The sequence below is a fragment of the Oncorhynchus mykiss genome, chromosome 22, assembly GCF_013265735.2.
Source record: "Oncorhynchus mykiss isolate Arlee chromosome 22, USDA_OmykA_1.1, whole genome shotgun sequence".
In the NCBI taxonomy this organism is placed as follows: domain Eukaryota; kingdom Metazoa; phylum Chordata; class Actinopteri; order Salmoniformes; family Salmonidae; genus Oncorhynchus; species Oncorhynchus mykiss.
The window spans coordinates 30,552,195-30,576,896 of NC_048586.1; the positions used below are offsets into that span (position 1 = coordinate 30,552,195).

At 44.2% G+C, this 24,702-nt stretch overlaps 1 protein-coding gene across 1 annotated transcript; it reads left to right on the forward strand.

Moving 5' to 3' along the window:
- The first annotated feature begins 166 nt into the window (after nucleotides 1-166).
- LOC110501731 (guanylate-binding protein 1) lies at nucleotides 167-23,352 on the forward strand. The gene is made up of 11 exons (XM_021579479.2): nucleotides 167-300; nucleotides 4,741-4,945; nucleotides 5,523-5,650; nucleotides 6,258-6,367; nucleotides 6,531-6,721; nucleotides 6,863-7,105; nucleotides 16,777-17,057; nucleotides 17,243-17,455; nucleotides 22,329-22,431; nucleotides 22,593-22,786; nucleotides 22,938-23,352. Exons 2-11 carry the CDS (start codon nucleotides 4,750-4,752, stop codon nucleotides 23,157-23,159), a joined length of 1,881 nt encoding a protein of 626 aa, XP_021435154.2. The 5' UTR covers nucleotides 167-300; nucleotides 4,741-4,749; the 3' UTR covers nucleotides 23,160-23,352.
- The last annotated feature ends 1,350 nt before the right edge of the window (nucleotides 23,353-24,702 follow it).

The following is a 24,702-nucleotide window of genomic DNA, read 5'->3' on the forward strand; positions in this document are numbered from 1 at the left end:
CGTGCCTCTTTCTAGAGCTCCTACTTTCCGACATGAAGATAACTGACATCATGACATGATTTGACCTCGTTTTTTTTTTTACCGAGTTCCCAGTTGTCGTGAACGCACCATTATATACGTGCGATTCAACCAGTTAGGAAGGAAGTCTGACGTTTCGGAATGTTCTAGTTCCCACTAGCACGTGATCGCGGCATTTAATGAATAACTGCGCAGAGCAGGGACTTTTATAAATCACATATTTCTTTAACTATCCTAACGCTGACCACTGACTGAATAATAACCCACTACAGCTTTGCCGAGGTAAACTCCCTTGCACTGCTTACATTTAGGATAATTTTTTCTTTTTTTACATATTGATTTGCAAGTTGACTGGTTATATGAAAAATACTTGATCCATCCTTAATAATGTAGGCGTTTGCGGTTGATTAGATAACCAGAAAAAAATCTTCTGACAAAGGCTATATCTGCCACATGATTTAGCCTACAGTAGAAACAGTATGTGAATTTGTCTGTAGTCTACATGCTGGACATAAAATGTATGACAACGTACTGTATTGAGACTGAATTAGAGGGTGATCTCTCTGGAATTTATACACTGATTGAGTAGGTAAAGTTATGGAGATTGTACTCCTAATAAATAGAGTGAAGGTGAGAAAGACAGTTCCTCAGTTTAGGGTTCTTTAATGTTGATTGGAGGTTAAATGTTTGCAATTCTGTGACATGTCACTCAGCTTTTAAAAATCCAATTAACTGGCCATTTATCCATACAAGATGTGGTCTGGAAATAATAAACATGAATACAATGGCATCAATACTAAGAAGGCACATTTATTTAGAAATAACAAAACGAGATATACAGCTTTCATCTGTTATAATAATCCAATGACTGAAACGAAATTACAAGTAGCTACCAACATCAGACTAACCATCTAACAATGACAGGTGAAAATGTAGCTAACAATGTTAGATAGCTACCATAAAAAAGAGACACAATTGATCAGTTTGGCCTGGCGGTAGGCTCTAGGAAGAGTTTTGGCTACTGTGTTCTTTGGGGACCTTCAATGCTGCAACATGTTTTGGTACCCTTCCCCAGATCTATGCCTTGACACAATCCTGTCTCTGAGCTCTATGGACAATTCCTTTGACCTCATGTCTTGGTTTTTGCTCGGACATGCACTGTCAACTGTGGGACCTTATATATATATATATATATATATATTTTTTTTATTTCACCTTTATTTAACCAGGTAGGCTAGTTGAGAACAAGTTCTCATTTGCAACTGCGACCTGGCCAAGATAAAGCATAGCAGTATGAGCAGACAACACAGAGTTACACATGGAGTAAACAATTAACAAGTCAATAACACAGTAGAAAACAAAGGGGGAGTCTATATACAATGTGTGCAAAAGGCATGAGGTAGGCGAATAATTACAATTTTGCAGATTAACACTGGAGTGATAAATGATCAGAGGGTCATGGACAGGTAGAGATATTGGTGTGCAAAAGAGCAGAAAAATAAATAAATAAAAACAGTATGGGGATGAGGTAGGTGAAAATGGGTGGGCTATTTACCAATAGACTATGTACAGCTGCAGCGATCGGTTAGCTGCTCAGATAGCTGATGTTTGAAGTTGGTGAGGGAGATAAAAGTCTCCAACTTCAGCGATTTTTGCAATTCGTTCCAGTCACAGGCAGCAGAGTACTGGAACGAAAGGCGGCCAAATGAGGTGTTGGCTTTAGGGATGATCAGTGAGATACACCTGCTGGAGCGCGTGCTACGGATGGGTGTTGCCATCGTGACCAGTGAGCTGAGATAAGGCGGAGCTTTACCTAGCATGGACTTGTAGATGACCTGGAGCCAGTGGGTCTGGCGACGAATATGTAGCGAGGGCCAGCCGACTAGAGCATACAAGTCGCAGTGGTGGGGGGTATAAGGTGCTTTAGTGACAAAACGGATGGCACTGTGATAGACTGCATCCAGTTTGCTGAGTAGAGTGTTGGAAGCCATTTTGTAGATGACATCGCCGAAGTCGAGGATCGGTAGGATAGTCAGTTTTACTAGGGTAAGCTTGGCGGCGTGAGTGAAGGAGGCTTTGTTGCCGAATAGAAAGCCGACTCTTGATTTGATTTTCGATTGGAGATGTTTGATATGAGTCTGGAAGGAGAGTTTGCAGTCTAGCCAGACACCTAGGTACTTATAGATGTCCACATATTCTAGGTCGGAACCATCCAGGGTGGTGATGCTAGGCGGGCATGCGGGTGCAGGCAGCGATCGGTTGAAAAGCATGCATTTGGTTTTACTAGCGTTTAAGAGCAGTCGGAGGCCACGGAAGGAGTGTTGTATGGCATTGAAGCTTGTTTGGAGGTTAGATAGCACAGTGTCCAATGACGGGCCGAAAGTATATAGAATGGTGTCGTCTGCGTAGAGGTGGATCAGGGAATCGCCCGCAGCAAGAGCAACATCATTGATGTATACAGAGAAAAGAGTCGGCCCGAGAATTGAACCCTGTGGCACCCCCATAGAGACTGCCAGAGGACCGGACAGCATGCCCTCCGATTTGACACACTGAACTCTGTCTGCAAAGTAATTGGTGAACCAGGCAAGGCAGTCATCCGAAAAACCGAGGCTACTGAGTCTGCCGATAAGAATATGGTGATTGACAGAGTCGAAAGCCTTGGCAAGGTCGATGAAGACGGCTGCACAGTACTGTCTTTTATCGATGGCGGTTATGATATCGTTTAGTACCTTGAGTGTGGCTGAGGTGCACCCGTGACCGGCTCGGAAACCAGATTGCTCAGCGGAGAAGGTACAGTGGGATTCGAGATGGTCAGTGACCTGTTTGTTGACTTGGCTTTCGAAGACCTTAGATAGGCAGGGCAGGATGGATATAGGTCTGTAACAGTTTGGGTCCAGGGTGTCTCCCCCTTTGAAGAGGGGGATGACTGCGGCAGCTTTCCAATCCTTGGGGATCTCAGACGATATGAAAGAGAGGTTGAACAGGCTGGTAATAGGGGTTGCGACAATGGTGGCGGATAGTTTCAGAAATAGAGGGTCCAGATTGTCAAGCCCAGCCGATTTGTACGGGTCCAGGTTTTGCAGCTCTTTCAGAACATCTGCTATCTGGATTTGGGTAAAGAAGAACCTGGAGAGGCTTGGGCGAGGAGCAGCGGGGGGGGCGGGGCTGTTGGCCGAGGTTGAAGTAGCCAGGCGGAAGGCATGGCCAGCCGTTGAGAAATGCTTATTGAAGTTTTCGATAATCATGGATTTATCGGTGGTGACCGTGTTACCTAGCCTCAGTGCAGTGGGCAGCTGGGAGGAGGTGCTCTTGTTCTCCATTGATTTCACAGTGTCCCAGAACTTTTTGGAGTTGGAGCTACAGGATGCAAACTTCTGCCTGAAGAAACTGGCCTTAGCTTTCCTGACTGACTGCGTGTATTGGTTCCGGACTTCCCTGAACAGTTGCATATCACGGGGACTATTTGATGCTATTGCAGTCCGCCACAGGATGTTTTTGTGCTGGTCGAGGGCAGTCAGGTCTGGGGTGAACCAAGGGCTGTATCTGTTCTTAGTTCTGCATTTTTTGAACGGAGCATGCTTATCTAAAATGGTGAGGAAGTTACTTTTAAAGAATGACCAGGCATCCTCAACTGACGGGATGAGGTCAATGTCCTTCCAGGATACCCGGGCCAGGTCGATTAGAAAGGCCTGCTCAAAGAAGTGTTTTAGGGAGCGTTTGACAGTGATGAGGGGTGGTCGTTTGACTGCGGCTCCGTAACGGATACAGGCAATGAGGCAGTGATCGCTGAGATCCTGGTTGAAGACAGCAGAGGTGTATTTGGAGGGCCAGTTGGTCAGGATGACGTCTATGAGGGTGCCCTTGTTTACAGAGTTAGGGTTGTACCTGGTGGGTTCCTTGATGATTTGTGTGAGATTGAGGGCATCTAGCTTAGATTGTAGGACTGCCGGGGTGTTAAGCATATCCCAGTTTAGGTCACCTAACAGAACAAACTCTGAAGCTAGATGGGGGGCGATCAATTCACAAATGGTGTCCAGGGCACAGCTGGGAGCTGAAGGCCATTCTACTGCCAATGTTTGTCTATGGAGATTGCATGACTGTGTGCTCGATTTGATATGCCTATCAGAATCGGGTGTAGCTGAAATAGCCAAATCCACACCCCGCACCCCTTCTGCCGACCCCTTGCGCCCTCATAGTTTGGGAACCACTGCTGTAGGCTACATCCCAGTAAACACGGACCGATGTCTTTTGGGTGTCTTGAATCAATCATAGACGTCTGTTTGGTTCAGACATCGTCCAGTCCGGACCGGCCTTGATTTGGTCGAAAAATAGATGGTATTTTCAACTTTCATTCAGATACGAAAAATGTACCAATTTTTTTAACATTTAGTTTTTATGTCTGGAAAATAGTATTTTAGATGTATTTTCAACGTCTTTGTGCTTTCTGGGACTATTCTTGCTTTGTGGGGTATAGGGAGAGGCAATTTATTTTGTCTAGCCTAGGGCGACAGAACGGCCAGGACCGGGCCTGAATTTATTATAATTTTTTTGTCACTGTCTACCCAATCTGATAAGCCTTGATTCACTCTTTATCACCTGTTCCTGTGCCTCCTTTATCAAATTACATTTAATTGCAATAAAAAAGTCTGTAGGGACTGTGACACACACACAGTACCCTACCCAATTAAAAGTTATTGTGTGTTGTTGCCATTGTTTCTATAGGTCAGCATCATGACAGGCCAGAGAGTATCCATGAAGGAACCAGTATGTCTGATAGAGAACGACAGTCATGGGAAGCTGCGTGTGGTCCGCAGTGCACTGGAAATCCTGGACCAGATTGACCAGCATGTGGTAGTGGTGTCGGTGGTCGGGCTGTACCGCACCGGCAAGTCCTACCTCATGAACAAGCTGGCTGGAGAGAGGAAAGGTGAACCACTCAAGCATTTTTTTATCTATGGTCCAAAGTCCGAACAATGTACATAACAATATGCATGACCTCAACACTGTTATATGGATAAGGAATGATTATGTATAAGATAATTATTTATCATAAAGATAGGGTAATAGAAATGTGAAACAGAAAGTGTTATCTTATGTACTGCATTTGTCATTCAGAGTTAGAGACAGATATGCTGCACCAAAGTACAGATTTGTCCTGTTCTAAACACATTATGCTTTGATGTTTTTTTCTCTCCAAAATTGGAAATTCGACACATCCTGTTATTGTTTCTCTTTCAGTTTTACACTATAATGTACAACCAGACAGCAGAGCAAACATCAAAAACACATTTTGTTCCAACCACATTTGTTCTAGGTGGGTTGTGTAGATCAGGGTGCCGTTTTGCACTGGCTGCTAGTTTCACTTTCAGTCTGTCAGTATGGTATGCAGTATAACTAGACAAACAGGTTCATCTGAAAACCAGCAGGCTTGAGTTAACACTTTACATCCTGCTGCCTCTTTACAGATTCCATCCTAAGAACCGTTTTTATCCTCTGTCCTCAAGGTTTTGCCCTGGGAGCCACCATCCAGTCCAAAACTAAGGGCATTTGGATGTGGTGTGTGCCTCACCCTGAAAAAAGAGACCACACCCTGGTGCTGCTGGATACAGAGGGGCTGGGGGATGTGGAGAAGGTGGGAGGTCACTTTTTATCAAAAACCTTTTATGGTTCAGATTGTTTAGATGACGGAATATAACATTGCTATGGGTAAAATCCCATGTTATCTCAATGAACTGTGTCTAGTACTGATAGCTGATGTCATCATCTGTATGTAATGTCTGACTTATAAATGTATGATGTATACCAATTGATTCTAAAGAGTATAACAAATAAATAAGGACCCATGAGCTTAGTTCAACTGTCATACCCCATCAGAACCCAAAATATAAGCTTGTTTTACTCCAATGTTTGTAAATGTAAATAAACTCTGTATAACATCATGGTTAACTACAATTATGATGTCACGGATGGTGAGTCATTGCACCCATAGCTCAGTCTATGCATTTGAGTGGTTACATTTCTTCAGGCCCATCCCTCAGCTCTTTTTTGTTAGCTTTTTTATTTAACCAAAACTGAGGCATGGTGGGGCTTTGTTAGTATTTCAATTAAGGATTCCAGCTTGGACCTTTATTTAGGTAGGGAGCCCATAAAATGGCGTATGGAGTAGACATTTAGTTACTGACTTAATTTCACTCTAGTATGAACAGAGTACCAATGTGTTCCTTCTGTTGTGTCTGCAGGGTGATGAGAAGAATGACAACTGGATCTTTTCCCTGGCTGTCCTGCTCAGCAGTACTCTGGTGTACAACAGCATGGGAACCATCGACAACAACGCCCTGGAGAAACTACAGTATCCTTCAGCAGGCCTATAAAGAAATATAGTGTAGTGTTGTATGTCTGGGTTCATTTCATCCCCAACAACTGAACTGACCTCAAAAAGCACTAATCGCTCAGCACTATATTGTATGTTAGTAAATCTGGTTTCATTTTGTCCTCAACACCGCCTTCTACAGCTATGTGACAGAACTGACAGAGCACATCAAGGTGAAGTCCAACCAGCGAGACGGGGAGGAATCTTCAGAGTACCTGCGTTACTTTCCTTCCTTTGTGTGGACAGTTAGAGATTTCACCCTGACCCTGGAGGTTGATGGGAGACCCATCACAGCCAATGAGTACTTGGAGAATGCTCTTAAACTGAAAACAGGTGAGAATACTAACTAGCACATAACTGGATTGATGACAGTAAATATGAATATATGAATACATACATAAACATAAAACGTTGTTGCGCACATAGAAGTTGTTAATTTAGGCTGATATGAATATTTTTTATTTTTACAAAAAGGTCAAAGTGCAAAGGTTCAGCAGTACAACCTGCCTCGTAGCTGCCTGCGGAACTATTTCTCTCCTCGCTGGTGCTTTGTGTTTGAGAGGCCAGCCAGCGGAGACAAAATGAGACATATGGAGGAGCTGACCGACGCCGACCTGGAGCCCGCCTTTGTGGAGCAAGCCAAGGAGTTCTGTGACCACGTCTTCAATGAGGCCAAGACCAAGACCCTGAAACAGGGCCTGAAAGTTACCGGCAGACGTGAGTATAATTATTATAATACAACAAATATACTAAAGTACAACAGCTGATACTACAACCACTTCCTCTACTACCACTGATACTACAACCAATTCCTCTACTACCACCAGTGCGCCACCACTACTACCACTACTACTACCAGCACCACTACAACTACTACAATTTCCTTTACTTCTTCTACAAGTAGTACTACTATTTATACTACTTCCATCGCTACTACATCCATCACTACCACAACTATATATTGAGTGCGCAACACATTATGAACACCTTCCTAATATTGAGTTGCACCCCCTTTGCCCTCAGAAAAGCCTCAATTTGTCAGGGCATGGAATAAACAAGGTGTCAAAAGCATTCCACAGGGAGGGATGCTGGCCCATGTTGACTCAAAATGCTTTCCACAGTTGTGTCAAGTTGGCTGGTTGTGCTTTGGGTGGTGGACCATTCTTGATACACGCTGGAAACTCTTGAGAAAATCAGCAGCATTGCAGTTCTTGCTTGACACACACGAACTGGTGCGCCTGGCACCTACTACCATACCCTGTTCAAAGGCACTTAAAACTTTTATCTTGCCCATTCACCTTCTGAATGGCACTCACACAATCCATGTCTCGAATTGTCTCAAGGCTTCAAAATCCTTATTCAACTCATCCCCTTCATCTACACTGATTGAAATGAATTTAACAAGTGATATCCATACGGGATCATAGCTTTCACCTGGATTCACCTGGTCAGTCTGTCATTGAAAGAGCAGGTGTTCCTAATGTTCTGTACACAGTTAATTATTATAATAAGAGTACGACCCTTGCAGTTTCTAATGTTTTGTATGTATGTATGTATACAGTGCATTCGGAAAGTATTCAGACCCCTTCCCTTTTCCACATTTTGTTATGTTATAGCATTATTCTAAAATAGATTATATATATATATATATATGTCACGATCGTCCTCCTCTTCATCTGAAGAGGAGAGGCGAGATGGATCAGAAGACCAAAATGCGGCGTGGTAAGTGTCCATGGTGAATCTTTAAATCAAGAAAATACTGACACCGCATAGAAAACAATAAACAAATGACGACCGTGAAGCTACAAAATAGACCTGTGCTGAACACAAGCCACTGACATAGACAATCACCCACAAACAAACAGTGCAACCCAGGCTACCTAAGTATGATTCTCAATCAGAGACAACTAATGACACCTGCCTCTGATTGAGAACCATACTAGGCCGAAAACATAGAAATGCCCCAAAACATAGAAAAACAAACATAGACTGCCCACCCAACTCACGCCCTGACCATACTAAATAAATACAAAACAACGGAAATAGAGGTCAGAACGTGACACTATACTTTTTTTCTCAGTAATCTCCACATAATACCTCAATGACAAACATTTTATTTTATTTTATTGCAAACTTATTACAATAAACAGAAACCTAATTTACATAAGTATTCAGACCCTTTGTTATGAGACTCGAAATTGAGCTCAGGTGGATCCTGTTGTCATGGATCATCCTTGAGATGTTTCTACAACTTCATTGGAGTCCACCTGTGGTAAATTCAATTGATTGGACATGATTTGGAAAGGCACACACCTGTCTATATAAGGTCCCACAGTTGACAGTGCATGTCAGAGGAAAAGCCATGAAGTTGAAGGAACTGTCCATAGAACTCAGAGACAGGATTGTGTTGGCACAAATCTGGGAAGGGTACCAAAACATTTCTGCAGCATTAAAGGTCCCCAAGAACACAGTGGCCTCCATTCTTAAATGGAAAAAGTTTGGAACCACCTAAACTCTTCCTAGAGCTGGCCACCCGACCAAACTGAGCAATCAGGGGAGAAGGGCCTTGGTCAGGGAGGTGACCAAGAACTCGATGGTCACTCAGAGAGTTCTAGAGTTCCTCTGTGGAGATGGGAGAACCTTCCACAAGGACAACCATCTCTGCAGAACTCCACCAACCAGGTCTTTATAGAAGAGTGGCCAGACGGAAGCCACTCCTCAGTAAAAGGCACATGACAGCCTGCTTGGAGTTTGCCAAAAGGCACCTAAAGACAATCAGATTATTTTTTTATTTAACTTTTATTTAAACAAGGAATCACATTAAGATTAAAAATCCATTTAACAAGAGAGCCCTGTATACATTACAATAAAAACATAACGTGTATAAAACAATATAATTCAGCACATAATAAACCAAAATAAACATATTTAATAAAAGCAATCACCATGAGAAACAAGATTCTCTGGTCTGATGAAACCAAGATTGAACTCTTTGGCCTGAATACCAAGCATCATGTCTGGAGGAAACCTTGCACCATCCCTACGGTGAAGCATGGTGGTGGCAGCATCATGCTGTGGGGATGTTTTTCAGCGGCAAGGACTAGGAGACTAGTCAGGATCAAGGCAAAAAAAATGAATGGAGCAAAGTACAAAAATCCTTGATGAAAACCTGCTCCAGAGCGCTCAGGACCTCAGACTGGGGCAAAGGTTCCCCTTCCAACAGGACAACGACCCTAAATGTGATATTTCAGTTTTTAATTTTTTATACATTTGCTAACATTTCTAAACCTGTTTTTGCTTTGTCATTATGGGGTATTGTGTGTAGATTGATGAGGGAAAAAAACACAACTTTAGAATAAGGTTGTAATGTAACAAAATGTGGAAAAAGTCAAGGGGTCTGAATACTTTTCTGAATGCACTGTATATAAGTTAGTCTGTGTCCAGTTTATTAGGTACGCCCATCAGGAATTGGGTTGGACCCCCAATTTTATCCAGAAGAGCCTAAATTCTTCGGGGCATGGATTCCACAAAGTGTGGCATTCAAACTTTGCCCAATTGGTATCAAGGGACCCCAAGGATAAATATCGTTATATATTATCAAGTTGATGGCACATTCATATAGCGGCACCTACATAAAGCTGAGTAACTCACTCATTCATGGCTTTGGACCAAATAAATAAGTACCAACATTCTTTCTGATAGCCTTTTAATAAAGACATGTTTTGGTTATCCTGACCTGGACAACATGTACAGTATTATGGGATGTTAGCAGGACAATATACCTTTACCAACACCTCTCTGTATTTTGATACTTTGTGGATGGGGGCTCCGGAGTGGATAGGGGCTCCCGCAGTGCAAAATGCATTGCTACAGACACAAGGTTCGATACCCGTGCCAGCTGCCACCTGGAGACCCATGAGATGGCTTTTGGTTTTAATATAGAATCCTCCAGTCCAATCCTCCTGCCGCAGGTAGCCTAGTGATTAGAGCGTTGGGCCAGTAACTGAAAGGTTGCTAGATCGAATCAGACAAGGTAAAAATCTGTTGTTCCTAGGCTGTCATTGTAAATAAGAACTTGTTCTTAACTGACTTGCCTAGTTAAATAAAATATATGTCATTATTGGTGGAGAGTCACGTCATATTTTTCAATATACTGTAGGCCTACCGTAGGCGACATGAGTCTCACTAGTGTTGAGTAATGTGCTGTTAAACGTGGTGGTCTTATTTATTTAAAGAGCATATTGAAGTTAGGATAGGATTTGAAGCAATAGCCTACAACTATTTTAGCATCATTTCGCGCTGCTCTGAGACAGGCATGGGGACTGGTCTTGATAAATCAATGAGATGTTTATTTTCACTGACTCTTCGATTGGGCATTGGTTAGACTACAATGTTATGAAATGTTATGCTCTTAGTGTAACCTTTATTTAACTAGGCAAGTCAGTTAAGAACAAATTCTTATAAATAAGGACAGCCTACTCCTTCCTCCCGGTCAGTGAAATGCCCGCACGACACAGAGATTTAAGTACTGTAGCCTACTCCTGACCTTCACCTTGTACAGCGCCATATTTTCCTTTCAATCCTAACGGAAACCATAATATTAATCTAATTAATTAAGCAACATTTCTTAAAATCAGTCCCATATACTATGTTCTTACAAAAAAAGGTTTTAAGTTCTCTAGTACAGCCACTATTGAAGGCTATCAAATGCTTCTCAAAGATGTCCTCTGGTAGTCAAACTAGCACTAACTAGCATTAATGGTACCAGTGGTTGGCACTTAAATAATGTGCCATAGAATTCTGTGGCACCATGCAAGCTGTGCCGCAGTACACTGCAACATTTAAAGGACAAACCACTAACTGAATACCTCAATGTCTGCCTGCTTTATATAGCAAATCACAGTAACGTGACACACTGTCTATAGGAGCCAACTACACTGCTCAAAAAAATAAAGGGAACACTTAAACAACACAATGTAACTCCAAGTCAATCACACTTCTGTGAAATCAAACTGTCCACTTAGGAAGCAACACTGATTGACAATAAATTTCACATGCTGTTGTGCAAATGGAATAGACAACAGGTGGAAATTATAGGCAATTAGCAAGACACCCCCAATAAAGGAGTGGTTCTGCAGGTGGTGACCACAGACCACTTCTCAGTTCCTATGCTTCCTGGCTGATGTTTGGGTCCCTTTTGAATGCTGGCGGTGCTTTCACTCTAGTGGTCGCATGAGACAGAGTCTACAACCCACACAAGTGGCTCAGGTAGTGCAGCTCATCCAGGATGGCACATCAATGCGAGCTGTGGCAAGAAGGTTTGCTGTGTTTGTCAGCATAGTGTCCAGAGCATGGAGGCGCTACCAGGAGACAGGCCAGTACATCAGGAGACGTGGAAGAGGCTGTAGGAGGGCAACAACCCAGCAGCAGGACCGCTACCTCCGCCTTTGTGCAAGGAGGAGCAGGAGGTGCACTGCCAGAGCCCTGCAAAATGACCTCCAGCAGGCCACAAATGTGCATGTGTCTGCTCAAACGGTCAGAAACAGACTCCATGAGGGTGGTATGAGGGCCCGACGTCCACAGGTGGGGGTTGTGCTTATAGCCCAACACCGTGCAGGACGTTTGGCATTTGCCAGAGAACACAAAGATTGGCAAATTCGCCACTGGCGTCCTGTGCTCTTCACAGATGAAAGCAGGTTCACACTGAGCACATGTGACAGACGTGACAGAGTCTGGAGACGCCGTGGAGAACGTTCTGCTGCCTGCAACATCCTCCAGCATGACCGGTTTGGCGGTGGGTCAGTCATGGTGTGAGGTGGCATTTCTTTGGGGGGCCGCACAGGCCTCCATGTGCTCGCCAGAGGTAGCCTGACTGCCATTAGGTACCGAAACAACTTCCGGCGCCGACAGAGATGGCCGCCTCGCTTCGCGTTCCTAGGAAACTATGCAGTTTTTTGTTTTTTTACGTGTTATTTCTTACATTAGTACCCCAGGTCATCTTAGGTTTCATTACATACAGTCGAGAAGAACTACTGAATATAAGATCAGCATCAACTCACCATCAGTACTACCAAGAATATGTTTTTCGCGACGTGGATCCTGTGTTCTGCCTTACAAACAGGACAACTGAGTGGATTCCATGCAGCGACCCCAAAAAAAAGCAACTCCGAAAAAGAGGGAAACGAGGCGGTCTTCTGGTCAGACTCCGGAGACGGGCACACCGTGCACCACTCCCTAGCATTCTTCTTGCCAATGTCCAGTCTCTTGACAACAAGGTTGATGAAATCCGAGCAAGGGTAGCATTCCAGAGGGACATCAGAGACTGTAACGTTCTTTGCTTCACGGAAACGTGGCTCACTGGAGAGACTCTATCCGAAGCGGTGCAGCCAACGGGTTTCTCCACACATCGCGCAGACAGAAACAAACATCTTTCTGGTAAGAAGAGGGGCGGGGGCGTATGCCTTATGACTAACGTGACATGGTGTGATGAAAGAAACATACAGGAACTCAAATCCTTCTGTTCACCTGATTTAGAATTCCTCACAATCAAATGTAGACCGCATTATCTACCAAGAGAATTCTCTTCGATTATAATCACAGCCGTATATATCCCCCCCCAAGCAGACACATCGATGGCTCTGAACGAACTTTATTTAACTCTTTTCAAACTGGAAACCATTCATCCGGAGGCTGCATTCATTGTAGCTGGGGATTTTAACAAGGCTAATCTGAAAACAAGACTCCCTAAATTTTATCAGCATATCGATTGCGCAACCAGGGGTGGAAAGACCTTGGATCATTGTTACTCTAACTTCCGCGACGCATATAAGGCCCTGCCCCGCCCCCCTTACGGAAAAGCTGACCACGACTCCATTTTGTTGATCCCTGCCTACAGACAGAAACTAAAACAAGAGGCTCCCACGCTGAGGTCTGTCCAACGCTGGTCCGACCAAGCTGACTCCACACTCCAAGACTGCTTCCACCACGTGGACTGGGACATGTTTCGTATTGCGTCAGACAACAACATTGACGAATACGCTGATTCGGTGTGTGAGTTCATTAGAACGTGCGTTGAAGATGTCGTTCCCATAGCAACGATTAAAACATTCCCTAACCAGAAACCGTGGATTGATGGCAGCATTCGCGTGAAACTGAAAGCACGAACCACTGCTTTTAATCAGGGCAAGGTGTCTGGTAACATGACCGAATACAAACAGTGCAGCTATTCCCTCCGCAAGGCTATCAAACAAGCTAAGCGTCAGTACAGAGACAAAGTAGAATCTCAATTCAACGGCTCAGACACAAGAGGCATGTGGCAGGGTCTACAGTCAATCACGGACTACAGGAAGAAATCCAGCCCAGTCACGGACCAGGATGTCCTGCTCCCAGGCAGACTAAATAACTTTTTTGCCCGCTTTGAGGACAATACAGTGCCACTGACACGGCCTGCAACGAAAACATGCGGTCTCTCCTTCACTGCAGCCGAGGTGAGTAAGACATTTAAACGTGTTAACCCTCGCAAGGCTGCAGGCCCAGACGGCATCCCCAGCCGCGCCCTCAGAGCATGCGCAGACCAGCTGGCCGGTGTGTTTACGGACATATTCAATCAATCCCTATACCAGTCTGCTGTTCCCACATGCTTCAAGAGGGCCACCATTGTTCCTGTTCCCAAGAAAGCTAAGGTAACTGAGCTAAACGACTACCGCCCCGTAGCACTCACTTCCGTCATCATGAAGTGCTTTGAGAGACTAGTCAAGGACCATATCACCTCCACCCTACCTGACACCCTAGACCCACTCCAATTTGCTTACCGCCCAAATAGGTCCACAGACGATGCAATCTCAACCACACTGCACACCGCCCTAACCCATCTGGACAAGAGGAATACCTATGTGAGAATGCTGTTCATTGACAACAGCTCGGCATTCAACACCATAGTACCCTCCAAGCTCGTCATCAAGCTCGAGACCCTGGGTCTCGACCCCGCCCTGTGCAACTGGGTACTGGACTTCCTGACGGGCCGCCCCCAGGTGGTGAGGGTAGGCAACAACATCTCCTCCCCGCTGATCCTCAACACTGGGGCCCCACAAGGGTGCGTTCTGAGCCCTCTCCTGTACTCCCTGTTCACCCACGACTGCGTGGCCACGCACGCCTCCAACTCAATCATCAAGTTTGCGGACGACACAACAGTGGTAGGCTTGATTACCAACAACGACGAGACGGCCTACAGGGAGGAGGTGAGGGCCCTAGGAGTGTGGTGTCAGGAAAATAACCTCACACTCAACGTCAACAAAACTAAGGAGATGATTGTGGACTTCAGGAAACAGCAGAGGGAACACCCCCCTATCCACATCGATGGAACAGTAGTGGAGAGGGTAGCAAGTTTTAAGTTCCTCGGCATACACATCACAGACAAACTTAATTGGTCCACTCACACAGACAGCATTGTGAAGAAGGCGCAGCAGCGCCTCTTCAACCTCAGGAGGCTGAAGAAATTCGGCTTGTCACCAAAAGCACTCACAAACTTCTACAGATGCACAATCGAGAGCATCCTGGCGGGCTGTATCACCGCCTGGTACGGCAACTGCTCCGCCCTCAACCGTAAGGCTCTCCAGAGGGTGGTGAGGTCTGCACAACGCATCACCGGGGGCAAACTACCTGCCCTCCAGGACACCTACACCACCCGATGTCACAGGAAGGCCATAAAGATCATCAAGGACATCAACCACCCGAGCCACTGCCTGTTCACCCCGCTATCATCCAGAAGGCGAGGTCAGTACAGGTGCATCAAAGCTGGGACCGAGAGACTGAAAAACAGCTTCTATCTCAAGGCCATCAGACTGTTAAACAGCCACCACTAACATTGAGTGGCTGCTGCCAACACACTGACACTGACTCAACTCCAGCCACTTTAATAATGGGAATTGATGGGAAATGATGTAAATATATCACTAGCCACTTTAAACAATGCTACCTTATATAATGTTACTTACCCTACATTATTCATCTCATATGCATACGTATATACTGTACTCTATATCATCGACTGTATCCTTATGTAATACATGTATCACTAGCCACTTTAAACTATGCCACTTTGTTTACATACTCATCTCATTTGTACATACTGTACTCGATACCATCTACTGTATCTTGCCTATGCTGCTCTGTACCATCACTCATTCATATATCCTTATGTACATATTCTTTATCCCCTTACACTGTGTACAAGACAGTAGTTTTGGAATTGTTAGTTAGATTACTTGTTGGTTATTACTGCATTGTCGGAACTAGAAGCACAAGCATTTCGCTACACTCGCATTAACATCTGCTAACCATGTGTATGTGACAAATAAAATTGGATTTGATTTGATTTGAGATGAGATCCTCAGACCCCCAGGTTGGCCCTGGGTTCCTCCTAATGCAAGACAATTTCAGTTTCAACTGTTCTGCCTTATTATTATTATTCGACCATGCTGGTCATTTATGAACATTTGAACATCTTGGCCATGTTCTGTTATAATCTCCACCCGGCACAGCCAGAAGAGGACTGGCCACCCCACATAGCCTGGTTCCTCTCTAGGTTTCTTCCTAGGTTTTGGCTTTTCTAGGGAGTTTTTCCTAGCCACCGTGCTTCTACACCTGCATTGCTTGCTGTTTGGGGTTTTAGGCTGGGTTTCTGTACAGCACTTTGAGATATCAGCTGATGTACGAAGGGCTATATAAATAAATTTGATTTTTGATTTGACAATGCTAGACCTCATGTGGCTGGAGTGTGTCAGCAGTTCCTGCAAGAGGAAGGCATTGATGCTATGGACTGGCCCGCCCGTTCCCCAGACCTGAATCCAATTGAGCACATCTGGGACATCATGTCTCGCTCCATCCACCAACGCCACGTTGCACCACAGACTGTCCAGGAGTTGGCGGATGCTTTAGTCCAGGTCTGGGAGGAGATCCTTCAGGAGACCATCCGCCACCTCATCAGGAGCATGCCCAGGCGTTGTAGGGAGGTCATACAGGCACGTGGAGGCCACACACACTACTGAGCCTCATTTTGACTTGTTTTAAGAACATTACATCAAAGTTGGATCAGCCTGTAGTGTGGTTTTCCATTTTAATTTTGAGTGTGACTCCAAATCCAGACCTCCATGGGTTGATGAATTTGATTTCCATTGATCATTTTTGTGTGATTTTTGTTGTAAGCACATTCAACTATGTAAAGAAAAAAGTATTTAATAAGAATATTTCATTCATTCAGATCTAGGATGTGTTATTTTAGTGTTCCCTTTATTTTTTTGAGCAGTGTATTTTCGTGAACCTAATAAACCGGCCACTAAGTGTATATATGCAGATTCCGCTCACTCACTCTCTCCCTCTCTCTCCTGCAGTTCTGGGGAACCTGGCAGAGACATATGTGTCTGCCATCCGGAGCGGGCAGATCCCCTGCCTGGACAATGCTGTGTTGGCGCTGGCCCAAATTGAGAACTCCAGTGCCATCGAGAGGGCCAGGGCCCACTACCAGAAGGGCATGGCTGACTGGGTAGCCTACCCCACAGAGACCCAAGAGGAGCTGTCTGAAGTGCATGCTGTCATGGAGAAGGAGGCTGTGGCCATATTCATCAACAACTCCTTCAAAGACGAGGACCAGAAGTACCAGTTGGAGCTCATGGTATGAGAATGTAGATTCTATATTCAATGAGTCAATATTACATTTAATGATACATGTCTTTAACAAGATTAGGTTAATTTGTCATTTGGGTGAACTATCCCTTTTATGGTACCATTTTATTACCTCAACTCAACCGAGACATTCTGGTTTGTTCTGGTACATTCTGAACCAACCTCTTTCTATAGAAAGTGGTTCAAGAGGAGTATGAGAAGATCTGTGAGAGGAACTACAAGGAGTCCCAGAAGTCATGCAAGTCCAAAATCGAATGCATCTTTGCCCCCCTGGAGGAGAAAATAAGGGATGGCTCCTACATGACCCCTGGAGGATACAAAGAGTACTGCAATGACCTGAAACTGGCCACCAGCGAATACAGATCTGAGGGAGGCAGGGGAGTGAAGGTATTTTGGGGAGGTAGTGCTTCAGCTATTTTAGAATATTATGTAATTATCATGTTTTGTGGATGCTGTTCAAATGAGTTATGAATGCACTGATGTGATGTTGAAAGTGATATATTTTATTTATTTATTTTTTATTTATTTTACCTTTATTTAACCAGGTAGGCAAGTTGAGAACAAGTTCTCATTTACAATTGCGACCTGGCCAAGATAAAGCAAAGCAGTTCGACAGATACAACAACACAGAGTTACACATGGAGTAAAACAAACATACAGTCAATAATAAAGTATAAACAAGTCTATATACAATGTGAGCAAATGAGGTGAGAAGGGAGGTAAAGGCAAAAAAAAGGCCTTGGTGGCAAGGTAAATACAATATAGCAAGTAAAACACTGGAATGGTAGTTTTGCAATGGAAGAATGTGCAAAGTAGAAATAAAAATAATGGGGTGCAAAGGAGCAAAATAAATAAATAAATTAAATACAGTTGGGAAAGAGGTAGTTGATAGGGCTAAATTATATGTGGGCTATGTACAGGTGCAGTAATCTGTGAGCTGCTCTGACAGTTGGTGCTTAAAGCTAGTGAGGGAGATAAGTGTTTCCAGTTTCAGAGATTTTTGTAGTTCGTTCCAGTCATTGGCAGCAGAGAACTGGAAAGAGAGGCGGCCAAAGAAAGAATTGGTTTTGGGGGTGACTAGAGAGATATACCTGCTGGAGCGTGTGCTACAGGTGGGAGATGCTATGGTGACCAGCGAGCTGAGATAAGGGGGGACTTTACCTAGCAGGGTCTTGTAGATGACATGGAGCCAGTGGGTTTGGCGACGAGTATGAAGCGAGGGCCAGCCAACGAGAGCGTACAGGTCGCAATGGTGGGTAGTGTATGGGGCTTTGGTGACAAAACGGATTGCACTGTGATAGACTGCATCCAGTTTGTTGAGTAGGGTATTGGAGGCTATTTTGTAAATTACATCGCCAAAGTCGAGGATTGGTAGGATGGTCAGTTTTACAAGGGTATGTTTGGCAGCATGAGTGAAGGATGCTTTGTTGCGAAATAGGAAGCCAATTCTAGATTTAACTTTGGATTGGAGATGTTTGATATGGGTCTGGAAGGAGAGTTTACAGTCTAACCAGACACCTAAGTATTTGTAGTTGTCCACGTATTCTAAGTCAGAGCCGTCCAGAGTAGTGATGTTGGACAGGCGGGTAGGTGCAGGTAGTGATCGGTTGAAGAGCATGCATTTAGTTTTACTTGTATTTAAGAGCAGTTGGAGGCCACGGAAGGAGAGTTGTATGGCATTGAAGCTTGCCTGGAGGGTTGTTAACACAGTGTCCAAAGAAGGGCCGGAAGTATACAGAATGGTGTCGTCTGCGTAGAGGTGGATCAGAGACTCACCAGCAGCAAGAGCGACCTCATTGATGTATACAGAGAAGAGTGTCGGTCCAAGAATTGAACCCTGTGGCACCCCCATAGAGACTGCCAGAGGTCCGGACAACAGACCCTCAGATTTGACACACTGAACTCTATCAGAGAAGTAGTTGGTGAACCAGGCGAGGCAATCATTTGAGAAACCAAGGCTGTTGAGTCTGCCGATGAGGATGTGGTGATTGACAGAGTCGAAAGCCTTGGCCAGATCAATGAATACGGCTGCACAGTAATGTTTCTTATCGATGGCGGTTAAGATATCGTTTAGGACCTTGAGCGTGGCTGAGGTGCACCCATGACCAGCTCTGAAACCAGATTGCATAGCAGAGAAGGTATGGTGAGATTCAAAATGGTCGGTAATCTGTTTGTTGACTTGGCTTTCGAAGACCTTAGAAAGGCATGGTAGGATAGATATAGGTCTGTAGCAGTTTGGGTCAAGAGTGTCCCCCCCTTTGAAGAGGGGGATGACCGCAGCTGCTTTCCAATCTTTGGGAATCTCAGACGACACGAAAGAGAGGTTGAACAGGCTAGTAATAGGGGTGGCAACAATTTCGGCAGATAATTTTAGAAAGAAAGGGTCCAGATTGTCTAGCCCGGCTGATTTGTAGGGGTCCAGATTTTGCAGCTCTTTCAGAACATCAGCTGAATGGATTTGGGAGAAGGAGAAATGGGGAAGGCTTGGGCGAGTTGCTGTTGGGGGTGCAGTGCTGTTGACAGGGGTAGGAGTAGCCAGGTGGAAAGCATGGCCAGCAGTAGAAAAATGCTTATTGAAATTTTCAATTATGGTGGATTTATCAGTGGTGACAGTGTTTCCTATCTTCAGTGCAGTGGGCAGCTGGGAGGAGGTGTTCTTATTCTCCATGGACTTTACAGTGTCCCAGAACTTTTTTGAGTTAGTGTTGCAAGAAACAAATTTCTGCTTGAAAAAGCTAGCCTTGGCTTTTCTAACTGCCTGTGTATAATGGTTTCTAGCTTCCCTGAACAGCTGCATATCACGGGGGCTGTTCGATGCTAATGCAGAACGCCATAGGACGTTTTTGTGTTGATTAAGGGCAGTCAGGTCTGGGGAGAACCAAGGGCTATATCTGTTCCTGGTTCTAAATTTCTTGAATGGGGCATGTTTATTTAAGATGGTTAGGAAGGCATTTTTAAAAAATATCCAGGCATCCTCTACTGACGGGATGAGGTCAATATCCTTCCAGGATACCCCGGCCAGGTCGATTAGAAAGGCCTGCTCGCTGAAGTGTTTCAGGGAGCGTTTTACAGTGATGAGAGGAGGTCGTTTGACCGCTGACCCATTACGGATGCAGGCAATGAGGCAGTGATCGCTGAGATCTTGGTTGAAGACAGCAGAGGTGTATTTAGAGGGGAAGTTGGTTAGGATGATATCTATGAGGGTGCCCGTGTTTAAGGCTTTGGGGAGGTACCTGGTAGGTTCATTGATAATTTGTGTGAGATTGAGGGCATCAAGTTTAGATTGTAGGATGGCTGGGGTGTTAAGCATGTTCCAGTTTAGGTCGCCTAGCAGCACGAGCTCTGAAGATAGATGGGGGGCAATCAGTTCACATATGGTGTCCAGAGCACAGCTGGGGGCAGAGGGTGGTCTATAGCAGGCGGCAACGGTGAGAGACTTGTTTTTAGAAAGGTGGATTTTTAAAAGTAGAAGTTCAAATTGTTTGGGTACAGACCTGGATAGTAGGACAGAACTCTGCAGGCTATCTTTGCAGTAAATTGCAACACCGCCCCCTTTGGCAGTTCTATCTTGTCTGAAAATGTTGTAGTTTGGAATTAAAATGTCTGAATTTTTGGTGGTCTTCCTAAGCCAGGATTCAGACACAGCTAGAACATCCGGGTTGGCAGAGTGTGCTAAAGCAGTGAATAGAACAAACTTAGGGAGGAGGCTTCTAATGTTAACATGCATGAAACCAAGGCTATTACGGTTACAGAAGTCGTCAAAAGAGAGCGCCTGGGGAATAGGAGTGGAGCTAGGCACTGCAGGGCCTGGATTCACCTCTACATCGCCAGAGGAACATAGGAGGAGTAGAATAAGGGTGCGACTAAAAGCAATAAGAATTGGTCGTCTAGAACGTCTGGAACAGAGAGTAAAAGGAGGTTTCTGGGGGCGATAAAATAGCATCAAGGTATAATGTACAGACAAAGGTAAGGTAGGATGTGAATACAGTGGAGGTAAACCTAGGTATTGAGTGATGAAGAGAGAGATATTGTCTCTAGAAACATCATTGAAACCAGGAGATGTCATTGCATGTGTGGGTGGTGGAACTAATAGGTTGGATAAGGTATAGTGAGCAGGACTAGAGGCTCTACAGTGAAATAAGCCAATAAACACTAACCAGAACAGCAATGGACAAGACATATTGACATTAAGGAGAGGCATGCTTAGTCGAGTGATCAAAAGGGTCCAGTGAGTGGAGAGGTTGGTTTAGGGTCACGGCGATTTAGACAGCTAGCCAAGCCAACCGGTAGCAAGCTAGCATAGGATGGAGTCTGTTGTTAGCCACCTCTTGCGTTCGGTCAGTAGATTAGTGGGGTTCCGTGTGGTAGAGGGGATTAATCCAAATCACACAACAACAAAAATAAGAACAATAGATATAGTTATAGAGGCCTGAGAAGAAAACATAATAATTCAAATAAATAAATTGTCCGATTGTCTATTCAGATAGCAGCCGGAAAGACAGCTAACGGTTAGCGGGCCGCAGATGGGCGTTCCGGTAACGTCGCGACAGAGGAGCCAGCCGGATCTCCTTCAGGTAGATAACGTCGGCAGTCCGGTTGTGAAGGCCCGGTGGGGCTCCGCGTAGGCAGTGAAACGGGTCCGGATAGGTGACTGCAGCCCAGGAGTGAATGATGGAACTCAGGCGTGATTGACGGAGCTGGCTAGCACCGGAACAATCGATGTTTGCTCCGGAATCGACGAAAGCCGACTGTCACACGGATAGCAGCTAGCTAGCTGTGAGATCCGGGTATGAATGTCCAGAGAGCAGTTGAAATCCAGGGACATGGAGAGAAAAATTGGTCCGGTATGTTCCGTTCCGAGCCGCGCTGCGCCGTACAAAACTGGCGATAGATTTTCGATAGATTTTCGAACTAAAGGACAGCCGATGACCACAAACCGTGGTTAGCTTCTGATTAGCTTCTGGGCTAGCTCCTGGCTAGCTTCTGGCTAGTTTCTGGCCAGCCTCCTGGAGTTTCTGGCTAGCTTCCTGAAGGATTGCAGATCTGAGGTAAATAATACTTTTTTATAAATATAAATTGGTGAGGCTGGTTGCAGGAGAGTTTTTTGAAGATGAGTTAATGGAAAATAAAAATAAAATGTATGTGAAAAAAGTTGTAAATATATATATATATACAGGACACGACAAGACGAGGACAAAAGACGTCTGAACTGCTATGCGATCTTGGATGAGAATGATGCTATTATGTGTGGTGGTTCCAGGGTGAAGAGGTACTGAAGGAGTACTTGGAAAGGAAGGCCAGCATTGGTGAGGCCATCCTGTCAGCAGACCAGTCCCTCACTGAAGCTGAGCAGAGAGCAGAAGGTGATATTATAAATATAAAACTAACATCTGCCAAATCAGTGTGCTAAAATGACAACACACAACCTGACGACAACATTCTAATGACCACCACATGAAGGCTTACCTATCACTCTCTCTTTCCCTTGGTCTCTCTCTGTCACTCATACTCTCTCCCTCTTTAGCCGAGCAAGCAAGAAGGGAGGCATCTGAACGGGAGAATCGAGCCATGGAGGAGCAGCTGGTTGTCCAGGAGAGGTTGAGAGCGGACCAGCAGAGGACGTATGAGGAGAATGTGAACCAGCTGATGGAGAGGATGGAGAGAGACAGCAGAAATGCCATAGCAGAGCACGATAGAGTTCTACAGGCCAGACTCAAGGTAGGAATAAAAAAAACACAAACATTGAGAAGTACACTTTAAAACTACAGTACCTGTAGTAATACGATGTGTGTCTGTGTACACTGCATTTGTCAGTTATACACTGTGTATGTGATGTACTGTATGTGGCAAACTTTATTTGTCATTTCAGGAGCAGAGTGATCTCCTCCAGCAAGGATTTGATGACAAAGCAAGCCAAATGCAAAGAGAGATAGATGCCCTTAAGGATGCGAAGGCACAAGAGGTAGAGAATAGGCCATCATTCATTAGCAAGGCTCTGGATACTGTTGGGACTGCAGCTACAATGTTCCTACCAGGAATATTCCCCAAAATTGGAGGAATGGCTTTGAAATTATTTTCAAAGTTGTTCTGATGAAAGTTCTCAAGGAGAATGATAAACTATCAAATTAGTATTATTCCCATAGACAAGTTTAATCATTTATTGATTCAATCAGTATTTAATGACGGACTTACTTTAGATTAAGCTCTCAATTAAGGTTGTATTTCTTTGGTGTTATGTTAGTTTAGACTACAATACAAAAAAATTAAAGGAAAGCTTTAAATGATGTTTTTGCAGTTATTTTTTTTCTATTACCTTCTAATATTGAAAGATTGATCAGTGCCTAAATGATCTACTTGAAGTTTAGTTTGATGAGGTGCATTTGTTATTGCACCAGACATGCTTCACTAGTTTTAGTTATGCATCCATAGTTATAAATTATGTGGTTAACTGTATGGATAATAGGCAACATTGACCTGTCAAAAGCTTTCGATACTGTTGATCAATCACTGTTAATTTAGAGGCTTTCCTTAATTGGCCTGCATGTAACTGGTTTAAAAATGACTTGACAGATAGAACTCAATGTGTGAACTGATGGTGTTAAATCAGGTTTCCTGGATATTATGAAAGGTGTCTCGCAGGGGTCAATTCTGGGTCCTGTAATTTTCACATGAACAATATCAACTTGTCTGTTAAATTGTAACCTGCACTTGTATGCCGATGATACTGTTGTGTGTGCTATTGCCCCCCTTCCTTGACTTGGTGTTCCAGTGTTGGATAGCCTTAGCCAGCTAGCTAGCATAAATAGCATTCCTCTCTTTTTGAGCCGGTGTTTGAGTAGGCTAAATTAGCTAGCTCCATTAGCTAGCTGTGAAAGTGAGAAAAAAAAATACAGCAAAATATAGCTAGCTAGCTCTCTCTCTCTCTCTGTTGCTTCTCCTTAATTTAGAATAAATTAATTTGTTCAAAACTGTTAAACTATTTTACATCTCTGAGTCAACTACTCACCAGATTGTATGCATTGCAGTGCTAGCTAGCTGTAGCTTATGCTTTCAGTACTATTGCTACCCTACAGAGTTCTGCTGAGGCCACTGTAGACCTTCATTGCAAAGCGTGATGTTTTAATCAATAATTTGGTGACGTGAATATATTTTGTATAGATTTAAAATCAACATATTTATAATGTTTCACTATTTTTTTTTAATGAAATGAACTATGGTCCTGCCCTTCCTCCTCTGAGGAGCCTCCACTCATCACACCACATGGTGCTACCCCAGTGTGTTTTAATCAGTTATTTGGTGACATGTTCATATAGTTAGTATAGTTTTAAATAAAACTGTTTTTTTTTTTATTCACTGATTAGGATGGTTCTTCTCTTTCTCCTCTGAGGAGCCTCCACTGGTTGACACATGTGTAAGGCTTGGAGGGATACCTCCACCCAACAGATACTTAACAGTAAATGTACGATGTTGCTTTTTGCAAAACGTTCAGCAAATTCCCACGCTTGTCTTGCACTGGACATGCCAACAATATGAACATGGACATTCTGCAGAGAGAAAGAAAATGTCAAAGAAACAGATAAAGCAACATAGAAGAACCACAAAATAAGTCCGCACTATTCTGCTGGCAGTTGGAA